The sequence below is a fragment of the Salvelinus fontinalis genome, unplaced genomic scaffold (assembly GCF_029448725.1).
Source record: "Salvelinus fontinalis isolate EN_2023a unplaced genomic scaffold, ASM2944872v1 scaffold_1054, whole genome shotgun sequence".
NCBI classification, from domain to species: Eukaryota; Metazoa; Chordata; class Actinopteri; order Salmoniformes; family Salmonidae; genus Salvelinus; species Salvelinus fontinalis.
In genome coordinates, this window is record NW_026601263.1 from 23,361 (window position 1) to 38,236 (window position 14,876).

Here is a 14,876-nt window from a genome sequence, read left to right on the forward strand (position 1 = left end):
CCTTGTGCGTCATGCTGGGTAGGGTCAGTCAGTACCTTGTGCGTCATGCTGGGTAGGGTCAGTCAGTACCTTGTGTGTCATGCTGGGTAGGGTCAGTCAGTACCTTGTGCGTCATGCTGGGTAGGGTCAGTCAGTACCTTGTTGGTCATGCTGGGTAGGGTCAGTCAGTACCTTGTTGGTCATGCTGGGTAGGGTCAGTCAGTACCTTGTGTGTCATGCTGGGTAGGGTCAGTCAGTACCTTGTGCGTCATGCTGGGTAGGGTCAGTCAGTACCTTGTGCGTCATGCTGGGTAGGGTCAGTCAGTACCTTGTGCGTCATGCTGGGTAGGGTCAGTCAGTACCTTGTGCGTCATGCTGGGTAGGGTCAGTCAGTACCTTGTGTGTCATGCTGGGTAGGGTCAGTCAGTACCTTGTGCGTCATGCTGGGTAGGGTCAGTCAGTACCTTGTGCGTCATGCTGGGTAGGGTCAGTCAGTACCTTGTGTGTCATGCTGGGTAGAGTCAGTCAGTACCTTGTGTGTCATGATGGGTAGGGTCAGTCAGTACCTTGTTGGTCATGCTGGGTAGGGTCAGTTAGTACCTTGTGCGTCATGCTGGGTAGGGTCAGTCAGTACTTTGTTGGTCATGCTGGGTAGGGTCAGTCAGTACCTTGTTGGTCATGCTGGGTAGGGTCAGTCAGTACCTTGTTGGTCATGCTGGGTAGGGTCAGTCAGTACCTTGTGCGTCATGCTGGGTAGGGTCAGTCAGTACCTTGTGCGTCATGCTGGGTAGGGTCAGTCAGTACCTTGTTGGTCATGCTGGGTAGGGTCAGTCTGTACCTTGTTGGTCATGCTGGGTAGGGTCAGTCAGTACCTTGTTGGTCATGCTGGGTAGGGTCAGTCAGTACCTTGTTGGTCATGCTGGGTAGGGTCAGTCAGTACCTTGTGCGTCATGCTGGGTAGGGTCAGTCAGTACCTTGTTGGTCATGCTGGGTAGGGTCAGTTAGTACCTTGTGCGTCATGCTGGGTAGGGTCAGTCAGTACCTTGTTGGTCATGCTGGGTAGGGTCAGTCAGTACCTTGTTGGTCATGCTGGGTAGGGTCAGTTAGTACCTTGTGCGTCATGCTGGGTAGGGTCAGTCAGTACCTTGTTGGTCATGCTGGGTAGGGTCAGTCAGTACCTTGTGCGTCATGCTGGGTAGGGTCAGTCAGTACCTTGTTGGTCATGCTGGGTATGGTCAGTCAGTACCTTGTGCGTCATGCTGGGTAGGGTCAGTCAGTACCTTGTGCGTCATGCTGGGTAGGGTCAGTCAGTACCTTGTTGGTCATGCTGGGTAGGGTCAGTCAGTACCTTGTGCGTCATGCTGGGTAGGGGCAGTCAGTACCTTGTTGGTCATGCTGGGTAGGGTCAGTCTGTACCTTGTTGGTCATGCTGGGTAGGGTCAGTCTGTACCGTGTTGGTCATGCTGGGTAGGGTCAGTCAGTACCGTGTTGGTCATGCTGGGTAGGGTCAGTCAGTACCTTGTTGGTCATGCTGGGTAGGGTCAGTTAGTACCTTGTGCGTCATGCTGGGTAGGGTCAGTCAGTACCTTGTTGGTCATGCTGGGTAGGGTCAGTTAGTACCTTGTGCTTCATGCTGGGTAGGGTCAGTCAGTACCTTGTTGGTCATGCTGGGTAGGGTCAGTCAGTACCTTGTTGGTCATGCTGGGTAGGGTCAGTCAGTACCTTGTTGGTCATGCTGGGTAGGGTCAGTCAGTACCTTGTGCGTCATGCTGGGTAGGGTCAGTCAGTACCTTGTGCGTCATGCTGGGTAGGGTCAGTCAGTACCTTGTGCGTCATGCTGGGTAGGGTCAGTCAGTACCTTGTGCGTCATGCTGGGTAGGGTCAGTCAGTACCTTGTGCGTCATGCTGGGTAGGGTCAGTCAGTACCTTGTTGGTCATGCTGGGTAGGGTCAGTCAGTACCTTGTTGGTCATGCTGGGTAGGGGAAGTCAGTACCTTGTTGGTCATGCTGGGTAGGGTCAGTCAGTACCTTGTTGGTCATGCTGGGTAGGGTCAGTCAGTACCTTGTTGGTCATGCTGGGTAGGGTCAGTTAGTACCTTGTGCGTCATGCTGGGTAGGGTCAGTCAGTACCTTGTTGGTCATGCTGGGTAGGGTCAGTTAGTACCTTGTGCGTCATGCTGGGTAGGGTCAGTCAGTACCTTGTTGGTCATGCTGGGTAGGGTCAGTCAGTACCTTGTTGGTCATGCTGGGTAGGGTCAGTCAGTACCTTATTGTTCATGCTGGGTAGGGTCAGTCAGTACCTTGTGCGTCATGCTGGGTAGGGTCAGTCAGTACCTTGTGCGTCATGCTGGGTAGGGTCAGTCAGTACCTTGTGCGTCATGCTGGGTAGGATCAGTCAGTACCTTGTGCGTCATGCTGGGTAGGGTCAGTCAGTACCTTGTTGGTCATGCTGGGTAGGGTCAGTCAGTACCTTGTTGGTCATGCTGGGTAGGGTCAGTCAGTACCTTGTTGGTCATGCTGGGTAGGGGCAGTCAGTACCTTGTGTGTCATGCTGGGTAGGGTCAGTCAGTACCTTGTGTGTCATGCTGGGTAGGGTCAGTCAGTACCTTGTGCGTCATGCTGGGTAGGGTCAGTCAGTACCTTGTTGGTCATGCTGGGTAGGGGCAGTCAGTACCTTGTGTGTCATGCTGGGTAGGGTCAGTCAGTACCTTGTTGGTCATGCTGGGTAGGGGCAGTCAGTACCTTGTGTGTCATGCTGGGTAGGGGCAGTCAGTACCTTGTGTGTCATGCTGGGTAGGGTCAGTCAGTACCTTGTGCGTCATGCTGGGTAGGGTCAGTCAGTACCTTGTGCGTCATGCTGGGTAGGGTCAGTCAGTACCTTGTGCGTCATGCTGGGTAGGGTCAGTCAGTACCTTGTGTGTCATGCTGGGTAGGGTCAGTCAGTACCTTGTGTGTCATGCTGGGTAGGGTCAGTCAGTACCTTGTGTGTCATGCTGGGTAGGGTCAGTCAGTACCTTGTGCGTCATGCTGGGTAGGGTCAGTCAGTACCTTGTTGGTCATGCTGGGTAGGGTCAGTCAGTACCTTGTGCGTCATGCTGGGTAGGGTCAGTCAGTACCTTGTGTGTCATGCTGGGTAGGGTCAGTCAGTACCTTGTGCGTCATGCTGGGTAGGGTCAGTCAGTACCTTGTGCGTCATGCTGGGTAGGGTTAGTCAGTACCTTGTGCGTCATGATGGGTAGGGTCAGTCAGTACCTTGTGTGTCATGCTGGGTAGGGTCAGTCAGTACCTTGTGCGTCATGCTGGGTAGGGTCAGTCAGTACCTTGTGCGTCATGCTGGGTAGGGTCAGTCAGTACCTTGTGCGTCATGCTGGGTAGGGTCAGTCAGTACCTTGTGCGTCATGCTGGGTAGGGTTAGTCAGTACCTTGTGCGTCATGATGGGTAGGGTCAGTCAGTACCTTGTGTGTCATGCTGGGTAGGGTCAGTCAGTACCTTGTGCGTCATGCTGGGTAGGGTCAGTCAGTACCTTGTGCGTCATGCTGGGTAGGGTCAGTCAGTACCTTGTGTGTCATGCTGGGTAGGGTCAGTCAGTACCTTGTGTGTCATGCTGGGTAGGGTCAGTCAGTACCTTGTGTGTCATGCTGGGTAGGGTCAGTCAGTACCTTGTGCGTCATGCTGGGTAGGGTCAGTCAGTACCTTGTGCGTCATGCTGGGTAGGGTCAGTCAGTACCTTGTTGGTCATGCTGGGTAGGGTCAGTCAGTACCTTGTTGGTCATGCTGGGTAGGGTCAGTCAGTACCTTGTTGGTCATGCTGGGTAGGGTCAGTCAGTACCTTTTGCGTCATGCTGGGTAGGGTCAGTCAGTACCTTGTGCGTCATGCTGGGTAGGGTCAGTCAGTACCTTGTGCGTCATGCTGGGTAGGGTCAGTCAGTACCTTGTGCGTCATGCTGGGTAGGGTCAGTCAGTACCTTGTTGGTCATGCTGGGTAGGGTCAGTCAGTACCTTGTGCGTCATGCTGGGTAGGGTCAGTCAGTACCTTGTGTGTCATGCTGGGTAGGGTCAGTCAGTACCTTGTGTGTCATGCTGGGTAGGGTCAGTCAGTACCTTGTGCGTCATGCTGGGTAGGGTCAGTCAGTACCTTGTGTGTCATGCTGGGTAGGGTCAGTCAGTACCTTGTTGGTCATGCTGGGTAGGATCAGTCAGTACCTTGTGCGTCATGCTGGGTAGGGTCAGTCAGTACCTTGTGTGTCATGCTGGGTAGGGTCAGTCAGTACCTTGTGTGTCATGCTGGGTAGGATCAGTCAGTACCTTGTGCGTCATGCTGGGTAGGGTCAGTCAGTACCTTGGTGGTCCTGCTGGGTAGGGTCAGTCAGTACCTTGTTGGTCATGCTGGGTAGGGTCAGTCAGTACCTTGTGCGTCATGCTGGGTAGGGTCAGTCAGTACCTTGTGCGTCATGCTGGGTAGGGTCAGTCAGTACCTTGTTGGTCATGCTGGGTAGGGTCAGTCAGTACCTTGTGCGTCATGCTGGGCAGGGTCAGTCAGTACCTTGTGTGTCATGCTGGGTAGGGTCAGTCAGTACCTTGTGTTTCATGCTGGGTAGGGTCAGTCAGTACCATGTGCGTCATGCTGGGTAGGGTCAGTCAGTACCTTGTGTGTCATGCTGGGTAGGGTCAGTCAGTACCTTGTGTGTCATGCTGGGTAGGGTCAGTCAGTACCTTGTGCGTCATGCTGGGTAGGGTCAATCAGTACCTTGTTGGTCATGCTGGGTAGGGTCAGTCAGTACCTTGTGCGTCATGCTGGGTAGGGTCAGTCAGTACCTTGTGCGTCATGCTGGGTAGGGTCAGTCAGTACCTTGTGCGTCATGTTGGGTAGGGTCAGTCAGTACCTTGTGCGTCATGCTGGGTAGGGTCAGTCAGTACCTTGTTGGTCATGCTGGGTAGGGGCAGTCAGTACCTTGTGTGTCATGCTGGGTAGGGGCAGTCAGTACCTTGTTGGTCATGCTGGGTAGGGGCTGCAGGTTGCGTTTCACTAGAGACTCCAGGATGGTGGTTTGGAGAACACCGTAGTCATGTTCAGGGATGGACACGCCAGGGAACAGGTCAGACATGATGCCACTAGAGCAGAGAACATACAAACACACACACACAGAACCGTCATTCGGACAAACACACACTTCAGAGTCTGCAGTAAGGCATCATGAACGTATAACAGTGCAACGTTCTATTCTTCTCCATAGTGCTGTAACATTAGCTGTGGGACACCATTGGTTTGTCTCTGTGTGTGTGTGTGTGTGTGTGTCAGGGTCTGTGCGTGTTCTCTCACCCAAAGAGCGCGGCATCGTCTGTGAGGAACTTGGGCAGATTGGAGTCTCTCAGAGCCCTGATCAGAACCACGTCTTCACTCAGGTGGGGGTTCTCTCTCTTCAGAGAGCTGCAGGGGATCACACACACACACAATACATTCTCTATAAATATGGGGGTCCCTCTTTCTTCAGAGAGCTGCAGGGGATCACACACACACACACACAATACATTCTCTATAAATATGGGGGTCCCTCTTTCTTCAGAGAGCTGCAGGGGATCACACACACACACAATACATTCTCTATAAATATGGGGGTCCCTCTTTCTTCAGAGAGCTGCAGGGGATCACACACACACACAATACATTCTCTATAAATATGGGGGTCCCTCTTTCTTCAGAGAGCTGCAGGGGATCACACACACACACACACAATACATTCTCTATAAATATGGGGGTCCCTCTTTCTTCAGAGAGCTGCAGGGGATCACACACACACACACACACAATACATTCTCTATAAATATGGGGCTCCCTCTCTCTTCAGAGACATTGCATGTCTGAAGGTGTAGTTAACATGGGTCGGGTCAATTCCATTTGAAGTCAAAATCGCATATTTTTTTCAATGAATTTTCAATACAATGAAAAGGATAAGCTATTTACAGTATTTCAAACGTATTTAACTTTAAATCACTTCCTGAATTGACTGACTTCAATTTGGAATCGTCTAAAGGTCGCTGTACTGAATACATCACTGGGTCGTCTAAAGGTCAATGTACTGAATACATCACTGGGTCGTCTAAAGGTCACTGAACTGAATACATCACTGGGTCGTCTAAAGGTCACTGTACTGAATACATCACTGGGTCATCTAAAGGTCACTGAACTGAATACATCACTGGGTCGTCTAAAGGTCACTGAACTGAATACATCACTGGGTCGTCTAAAGGTCACTGTACTGAATACATCACTGGGTCGTCTAAAGGTCACTGTACTGAATACATCACTGGGTCATCTAAAGGTCACTGAACTGAATACATCACTGGGTCATCTAAAGGTCACTGAACTGAATACATCACTGGGTCATCTAAAGGTCACTGAACTGAATACATCACTGGGTCATCTAAAGGTCACTGTACTGAATACATCACTGGGTCATCTAAAGGTCACTGTACTGAATACATCACTGGGTCATCTAAAGGTCACTGAACTGAATATATCACTGGGTCGTCTAAAGGTCACTGTACTGAATACATCACTGGGTCATCTAAAGGTCACTGAACTGAATACATCACTTTAAACACACTCACCATCTCTCTTTTACACACAAACACACATGCAGACACACACAGCTTGGTTGGAGGTTGTTAGGTAGAAGTAAATTCCTCTCCTCTCGTCTCTCTTTTTACTCTGCCTCTCATCCTCCCTCCCTTGTTTCCCAGAGCTCGGCTAATCAAGGTGGAAGATGATTCCCCAGTGGCTGTTCACCAACCCATTCATTAATAATGTGGAGTGCTGTAACACACACACAGGGTGATAATGGCAGGCCCATTACATTGGATTTACAGCTGTAGTAAAAAGTGAATGAGACAGACAGAAGAGGGTGGCTCTAAAGACAGCCAGAGGGCATGTTACTCACACACCTGTAAAATGAACAGCTCACCCTGTGACAAGACAATAGCTACGTGAGTCAATCTGGGATAAAGCGTGATGGATGGGACAGACAGGGGAAATCACTACCACATCTGGACCAGGAGCGTGATGGATGGGAAAGACAGGGGAAATCACTACATCTGGACCAGGAGCGTGATGGATGGGACAGACAGGAGAAATCACTACCACATCTGGACCAGGAGCGTGATGGATGGGACAGACAGGGGAAATCACTACCACATCTGGACCAGGAGCATGATGGATGGGAAAGACAGGGGAAATCACTACCACATCTGGACCAGGAGCATGATGGATGGGACAGACAGGGGAAATCACTACATCTGGACCAGGAGCATGATGGATGAGACAGACAGGGGGAATCACTACCACATCTGGACCAGGAGCATGATGGATGGGACAGACAGGGGAAATCACTACATCTGGACCAGGAGCGTGATGGATGGGACAGACAGGGGAAATCACTACATCGGGACCAGGAGCGTGATGGATGGGACAGACAGGGGAAATCACTACATCTGGACCAGGAGCATGATGGATGGGACAGACAGGGGGAATCACTACATCTGGACCAGGAGCGTGATGGATGGGACAGACAGGGGAAATCACTACATCTGGACCAGGAGAGTGATGGATGGGACAGACAGGGGGAATCACTACATCTGGACCAGGAGCGTGATGGATGGGACAGACAGGGGAAATCACTACATCTGGACCAGGAGAGTGATGGATGGGACAGACAGGGGGAATCACTACATCTGGACCAGGAGCGTGATGGATGGGACAGACAGGGGAAATCACTACATCTGGACCAGGAGCGTGATGGATGGGACAGACAGGGGAAATCACTACATCTGGACCAGGAGCATGATGGATGGGACAGAGAGGGGAAATCACTACCACATCTGGACCAGGAGCGTGATGGATGGGACAGACAGGGGAAATCACTACCACATCTGGACCAGGAGCGTGATGGATGGGACAGACAGGGGAAATCACTACCACATCTGGACCAGGAGAGTGATGGATGGGACAGACAGGGGAAATCACTACCACATCTGGACCAGGAGCGTGATGGATGGGACAGACAGGGGAAATCACTACCACATCTGGACCAGGAGCGTGATGGATGGGACAGACAGGGGAAATCACTACCACATCTGGACCAGGAGCGTGATGGATGGGACAGACAGGGGAAATCACTACCACATCTGGACCAGGAGCGTGATGGATGGGACAGACAGGGGAAATCACTACCACATCTGGACCAGGAGCGTGATGGATGGGACAGACAGGGGAAATCACTACATCTGGACCAGGAGCGTGATGGATGAGACAGACAGGGGAAATCACTACATCTGGACCAGGAGCGTGATGGATGGGACAGACAGGGGAAATCACTACCACATCTGGACCAGGAGTGTGATGGATGAGACAGACAGGGGAAATCACTACATCTGGACCAGGAGTGTGATGGATGGGACAGACAGGGGAAATCACTACATCTGGACCAGGAGCGTGATGGATGGGACAGACAGGGGAAATCACTACATCTGGACCAGGAGTGTGATGGATGAGACAGACAGGGGAAATCACTACATCTGGACCAGGAGCGTGATGGATGGGACAGACAGGGGAAATCACTACATCTGGACCAGGAGCGTGATGGATGAGACAGACAGGGGAAATCACTACATCTGGACCAGGAGCATGATGGATGGGACAGACAGGGGAAATCACTACCACATCTGGACCAGGAGCATGATGGATGGGACAGACAGGGGAAATCACTACCACATCTGGACCAGGAGCGTGATGGATGGGAAAGACAGGGGAAATCACTACCACATCTGGACCAGGAGCGTGATGGATGGGACAGACAGGGGAAATCACTACCACATCTGGACCAGGAGCGTGATGGATGGGACAGACAGGGGAAATCACTACCACATCTGGACCAGGAGCGTGATGGATGGGACAGACAGGGGAAATCACTACCACATCTGGACCAGGAGCGTGATGGATGGGACAGACAGGGGAAATCACTACCACATCTGGACCAGGAGCATGATGGATGGGACAGACAGGGGAAATCACTACATCTGGACCAGGAGCGTGATGGATGGGACAGACAGGGGAAATCACTACATCTGGACCAGGAGCATGATGGATGAGACAGACAGGGGAAATCACTACATCTGGACCAGGAGCGTGATGGATGGGACAGAGAGGGGAAATCACTACCACATCTGGACCAGGAGCGTGATGGATGGGACAGACAGGGGAAATCACTACCACATCTGGACCAGGAGTGTGATGGATGGGACTGACAGGGGAAATCACTACATCTGGACCAGGAGCGTGATGGATGGGACAGACAGGGGAAATCACTACATCTGGACCAGGAGCGTGATGGATGGGACAGACAGGGGAAATCACTACATCGGGACCAGGAGCGTGATGGATGAGACAGACAGGGGAAATCACTACATCGGGACCAGGAGCGTGATGGATGAGACAGACAGGGGAAATCACTACATCGGGACCAGGAGCGTGATGGATGAGACAGACAGGGGAAATCACTACATCTGGACCAGGAGCGTGATGGATGGGACAGACAGGGGAAATCACTACATCTGGACCAGGAGCGTGATGGATGGGACAGACAGGGGAAATCACTACATCTGGACCAGGAGGATCTGAATGATGCCAATCATCTTTAATACGATGTTGATATAGTGTCTCAGTCCTTCCTGTCAGGGAGCTGTCATGTGTCAGTAGACCAGGCAGGATGTCCTATGCTACTATCCTATTCTCTCTGAGTCAGCCCTGCAGAGAGGAAACAAGATTTTCCCTCGTCTAGTCTGCTCTTCCTGTCACCCTCCTGCACTGTGTCACTCTCAGCTTTGACAATAAGGTCTGTGTCCCAAATGGCCACCTATTCCCTATATAAAGCTGGTCAGAAGTAGTGCACTGCATAGGGAATATGGTGCCATTGGGAACGCTACCCAATGGTTCACATTTGCATAGAACTGCCTGTTAAATGCGTAAGAGTAGAGAGTTCTGGGTAGAGGTTTCTGGGTAGAGGGTTCTGGGTAGAGGGTTCTGGGTAGAGGTTTCTGGGTAGAGGGTTCTGGGTAGAGGGTTCTGGGTAGAGGGTTCTGGGTAGAGGGGGATCTGTAAACGGCACTATGAGGATAAAACTGAACATCGGTTCAATCTGAATTGAACATAAAGCGACCTTTACCTTGTTTTTTCATAAGCCCAGAAACTGTCAGATACCGGCTTGTGGTTTTGATTGAATAGAGTTCTGTTTTTCTCTCTGTGTCCTATCTGGTCATGACGAGTTCAAAAGTACCTTGTTTTTTACCCCCAAAATCTAACAGATACCGGTTTGCAAGTTTGATTGAACAGGGTGGGTACAACGTTGTGTCCTACCCTAGACCGGTATAGAATAGCACCCCCTGTGGGTCCTACCCTGCCATGACGAGGACAGACTTGACGGCCCTCATGCCGAAGTCGTAGTGGTCCTGTTGGGAAAGCTGCTCAGAACACAGCTTGTACATCTGGGTCATCTTACGGGCCAGCGTCTTACTGGACTCAAAACCCTCAGAGTAGAGGATCACCTAGAGGAGAGAGAGAGAGGTCATCTTATAGGCCAGCGTCTTACTGGACTCAAAACCCTCAGAGTAGAGGATCACCTAGAGGAGAGAGAGAGAGGTCATCTTACAGGCCAGCGTCTTACTGGACTCAAAACCCTCAGAGTAGAGGATCACCTAGAGGAGAGAGAGGTCATCTTACGGGCCAGCGTCTTACTGGACTCAAAACCCTCAGAGTAGAGGATCATCTAGAGGAGAGAGAGAGAGGTCATCTTACGGGCCAGCGTCTTACTGGACTCAAAACCCTCAGAGTAGAGGATCACCTAGAGGAGAGAGAGAGAGATCTTACGGGCCAGCGTCTTACTGGACTCAAAACCCTCAGAGTAGAGGATCACCTAGAGGAGAGAGAGAGAGATCTTACGGGCCAGCGTCTTACTGGACTCAAAACCCTCAGAGTAGAGGATCACCTAGAGGAGAGAGAGAGAGATCTTACGGGCCAGCGTCTTACTGGACTCAAAACCCTCAGAGTAGAGGATCACCTAGAGGAGAGAGATCTTACGGGCCAGCGTCTTACTGGACTCAAAACCCTCAGAGTAGAGGATCACCTAGAGGAGAGAGAGAGAGATCTTACGGGCCAGCGTCTTACTGGACTCAAAACCCTCAGAGTAGAGGATCACCTAGAGGAGAGAGAGAGAGATCTTACGGGCCAGCGTCTTACTGGACTCAAAACCCTCAGAGTAGAGGATCACCTAGAGGAGAGAGAGAGAGATCTTACGGGCCAGCGTCTTACTGGACTCAAAACCCTCAGAGTAGAGGATCATCTAGAGGAGAGAGAGAGTCATCTTACGGGCCAGCGTCTTACTGGACTCAAAACCCTCAGAGTAGAGGATCACCTAGAGGAGAGAGAGAGAGGTCATCTTACGGGCCAGCGTCTTACTGGACTCAAAACCCTCAGAGTAGAGGATCACCTAGAGGAGAGAGAGAGAGGTCATCTTATAGGCCAGCGTCTTACTGGACTCAAAACCCTCAGAGTAGAGGATCACCTAGAGGAGAGAGAGAGAGGTCATCTTACGGGCCAGCGTCTTACTGGACTCAAAACCCTCAGAGTAGAGGATCACCTAGAGGAGAGAGAGAGAGGTCATCTTACAGGCCAGCGTCTTACTGGACTCAAAACCCTCAGAGTAGAGGATCACCTAGAGGAGAGAGAGGTCATCTTACGGGCCAGCGTCTTACTGGACTCAAAACCCTCAGAGTAGAGGATCACCTAGAGGAGGAGGATGGGGGGAGGAGAGAATGGAAGCAGGACGGGGAGAAACGGAAGTAAATTATCTGGTCCCCAGCTACAAATGACCACAGCACCGTAACACATCCCCAGCCCCCCAGTTACCTCAGCGATCAGGGCATAGTTGGGCACCATCATGGCTATGGGTCTGAACAGGGCTTTGAGGTTGTCAGGGAGCTCAGTGCGTCCAGCGTAGCCTGGGTTCATAGTGATGAAGGCAGCACATGTCATCACCAGCTTGATCTCTCTGCCCTCAAACATGAACCTGGACAGCTACAAGACAGAGACCACATGACACGGAGGACTAAACCAGGTTGTGAGCATCTACCATCTCGTTTTCTTAGGTAGAGTACACATCACCGTGACAACAGGTTAGTTAGTTAAACTACCTCTGTTACACTGAGGTCTGCAGAAACAGACCTGATATCCAGGCTTTAGTTCAGAGGGCTAACAACTTCTTCAGCCAAGCGGACATCAATCTTGCCTGACTGGTATGATGGATGGAGGTTAGAACCAGGAAGGCTGTGGGTGACCAGGTGTAGCTATACCTTGGCCATCTTCACATTGTGGATGGTGGTGAGTTGTAGGTACCAGTATATACTGTATTTCTGATATCTTTCAGCAAAAAGGGCCGGGGAGGTGTGGTTATTGGCCAATATACCAAGGCTAACGGCTGTTCTTAAGCACGACGCAACGCAGAGTGCCTGGATACAGCCCTTAGCCGTGGTATATTGGCCATAGAACACAAACCCAGAATTGCCTTAATGCTACTTTAAACTGGTTATTAACATAATTAGCATAATTATTAACATACTTTTGTCATACCCGTGGTATACTGTCTCATATACCACGGCTTTCAGCCAATCAGCATTCAGGGCTCGAATGACCCAGTTTCTAAATGTAAAGATATTCTAAAAGGGGAGGGTATACCTTGGCCATCTTGGCATTGCGGATAGTAATGAGTTGCTGGGCGATGACAGACAGCACCTCGATGTCGATGCGGTTAAACTCATCAAAACAGCACCAGGCCCCTGATTGGGCCAGACCACTGAAGAACTTCCCCATCATCTGAAACACAGACAGGTGATTGGTTAAGCAGATAGCAGGAATATAACAGAATCCTACATTATGAAGATCCACTGCTGTGGTGACACTGTCCCCTAGTGTTAGTGTCTGGGTAAAACAAAGAGAATAGGAGAGAGAGAGACAGAGAGAGAGAAAGAGGGTTAGGATTAGAAGGGGAAAGGAAGAGGGGGAGAGAACAGGATTTCCCAAACTCGGTTTGGTTTTTGCCCTAGCACTACACAGCTGATTGAAATAACCAACTCATCATCAAGCTCTGATTACTTGACTCAGCCGTGCAGTGCTAGGGCAGGACTGAGTTTGGGAAGCCCTGGAATAGAAGGTTCTGTGCTGGTAAGTCTAATCAGTACCTTGTAGTCCAGACCATCAGAACAGTTGAAGACAACACACTGGATGGACAGAGCCTTGGCCAGGTCCTTAGTGGTCTCCGTCTTCCCTGTACCAGCTGGTCCTGCTGGAGCCCCACCAAGGTCTAACTGAAGAGCCCCCATCAGACACAGGTAGCAACGATCCTAGAGACATACAACAGGTTAATGGATGGAGAGATCCTAGAGACATACAATGGGTTAATGGATGGAGAGATCCTAGAGACATACAATGGGTTAATGGATGGAGAGATCCTAGAGACATACAATGGGTTAATGGATGGAGAGATCCTAGAGACATACAACAGGTTAACCCGTTGTATGTCTCTAGGATCTCTCCATCCATTAACCCGTTGTATGTCTCTCTCTAGGATCTCTCCATCCATTAACCTGTTGTATGTCTCTCTCTAGGATCTCTCCATCCATTAACCTGTTGTATGTCTCTAGGATCTCTCCATCCATTAACCCGTTGTATGTCTCTCTCTAGGATCTCTCTAGGATCTCTCTAGGATCTCTCCATCCATTAACCCATTGTATGTCTCTAGGATCTCTCCATCCATTAACCCGTTGTATGTCTCTCTCTAGGATCTCTCTAGGATCTCTCCATCCATTAACCCATTGTATGTCTCTAGGATCTCTCCATCCATTAACCCATTGTATGTCTCTAGGATCTCTCCATCCATTAACCCGTTGTATGTCTCTCTCTAGGATCTCTCCATCCATTAACCTGTTGTATGTCTCTCTCTAGGATCTCTCCATCCATTAACCTGTTGTATGTCTCTAGGATCTCTCCATCCATTAACCCGTTGTATGTCTCTCTCTAGGATCTCTCTAGGGTCTCTCTAGGATCTCTCCATCCATTAACCCGTTGTATCTCTCTAGGATCTCTCCATCCTCCTAGAGACATACAACGGGTTAATGGATGGAGAGATCCTAGAGACATACAATGGGTTAATGGATGGAGAGATCCTAGAGACATACAATGGGTTAATGGATGGAGAGATCCTAGAGACATACAATGGGTTAATGGATGGAGAGATCCTAGAGACATGCAATGGGTTAATGGATGGAGAGATCCTAGAGACATACAACGGGTTAATGGATGGAGAGATCCTAGAGACATACAACAGATTAATGGATGGAGAGATCCTAGAGACATACAACAGATTAATGGATGGAGAGATCCTAGAGACATACAATGGGTTAATGGATGGAGAGATCCTAGAGACATACAATGGGTTAATGGATGGAGAGATCCTAGAGACATACAATGGGTTAATGGATGGAGAGATCCTAGAGAGATCCTAGAGAGATCCTAGAGAGAGACATACAACGGGTTAATGGATGGAGAGATCCTAGAGACATACAATGGGTTAATGGATGGAGAGATCCTAGAGAGATCCTAGAGAGATCCTAGAGAGAGACATACAACGGGTTAATGGATGGAGAGATCCTAGAGACATACAATGGGTTAATGGATGGAGAGATCCTAGAGACATACAACGGGTTAACCCGTTGTGTCTCTCTCTCTAGGATCTCTCCATCCATTAACCCGTTGTGTCTCTCTCTCTAGGATCTCTCCACCCATTAACCCGTT

The 14,876-nt window shown here is 50.4% G+C and overlaps 1 protein-coding gene across 1 annotated transcript in view; it reads right to left on the reverse strand.

Annotated features, from left to right (window-relative positions):
* The window catches only part of LOC129848546 (dynein axonemal heavy chain 6-like), a gene marked incomplete at both ends in the record, with an annotated part of 54,954 nt that overhangs the window by 23,090 nt on the left and 16,988 nt on the right, over positions 1 to 14,876 (reverse strand). Inside the window, 6 exons of the mRNA XM_055915713.1 lie at positions 4,966 to 5,092; positions 5,301 to 5,408; positions 10,428 to 10,576; positions 11,937 to 12,104; positions 12,762 to 12,899; positions 13,265 to 13,426. Of these exons, the coding sequence (XP_055771688.1) occupies positions 4,966 to 5,092; positions 5,301 to 5,408; positions 10,428 to 10,576; positions 11,937 to 12,104; positions 12,762 to 12,899; positions 13,265 to 13,426 (852 nt within the window). The remainder of the gene's footprint in view (positions 1 to 4,965; positions 5,093 to 5,300; positions 5,409 to 10,427; positions 10,577 to 11,936; positions 12,105 to 12,761; positions 12,900 to 13,264; positions 13,427 to 14,876) is intronic.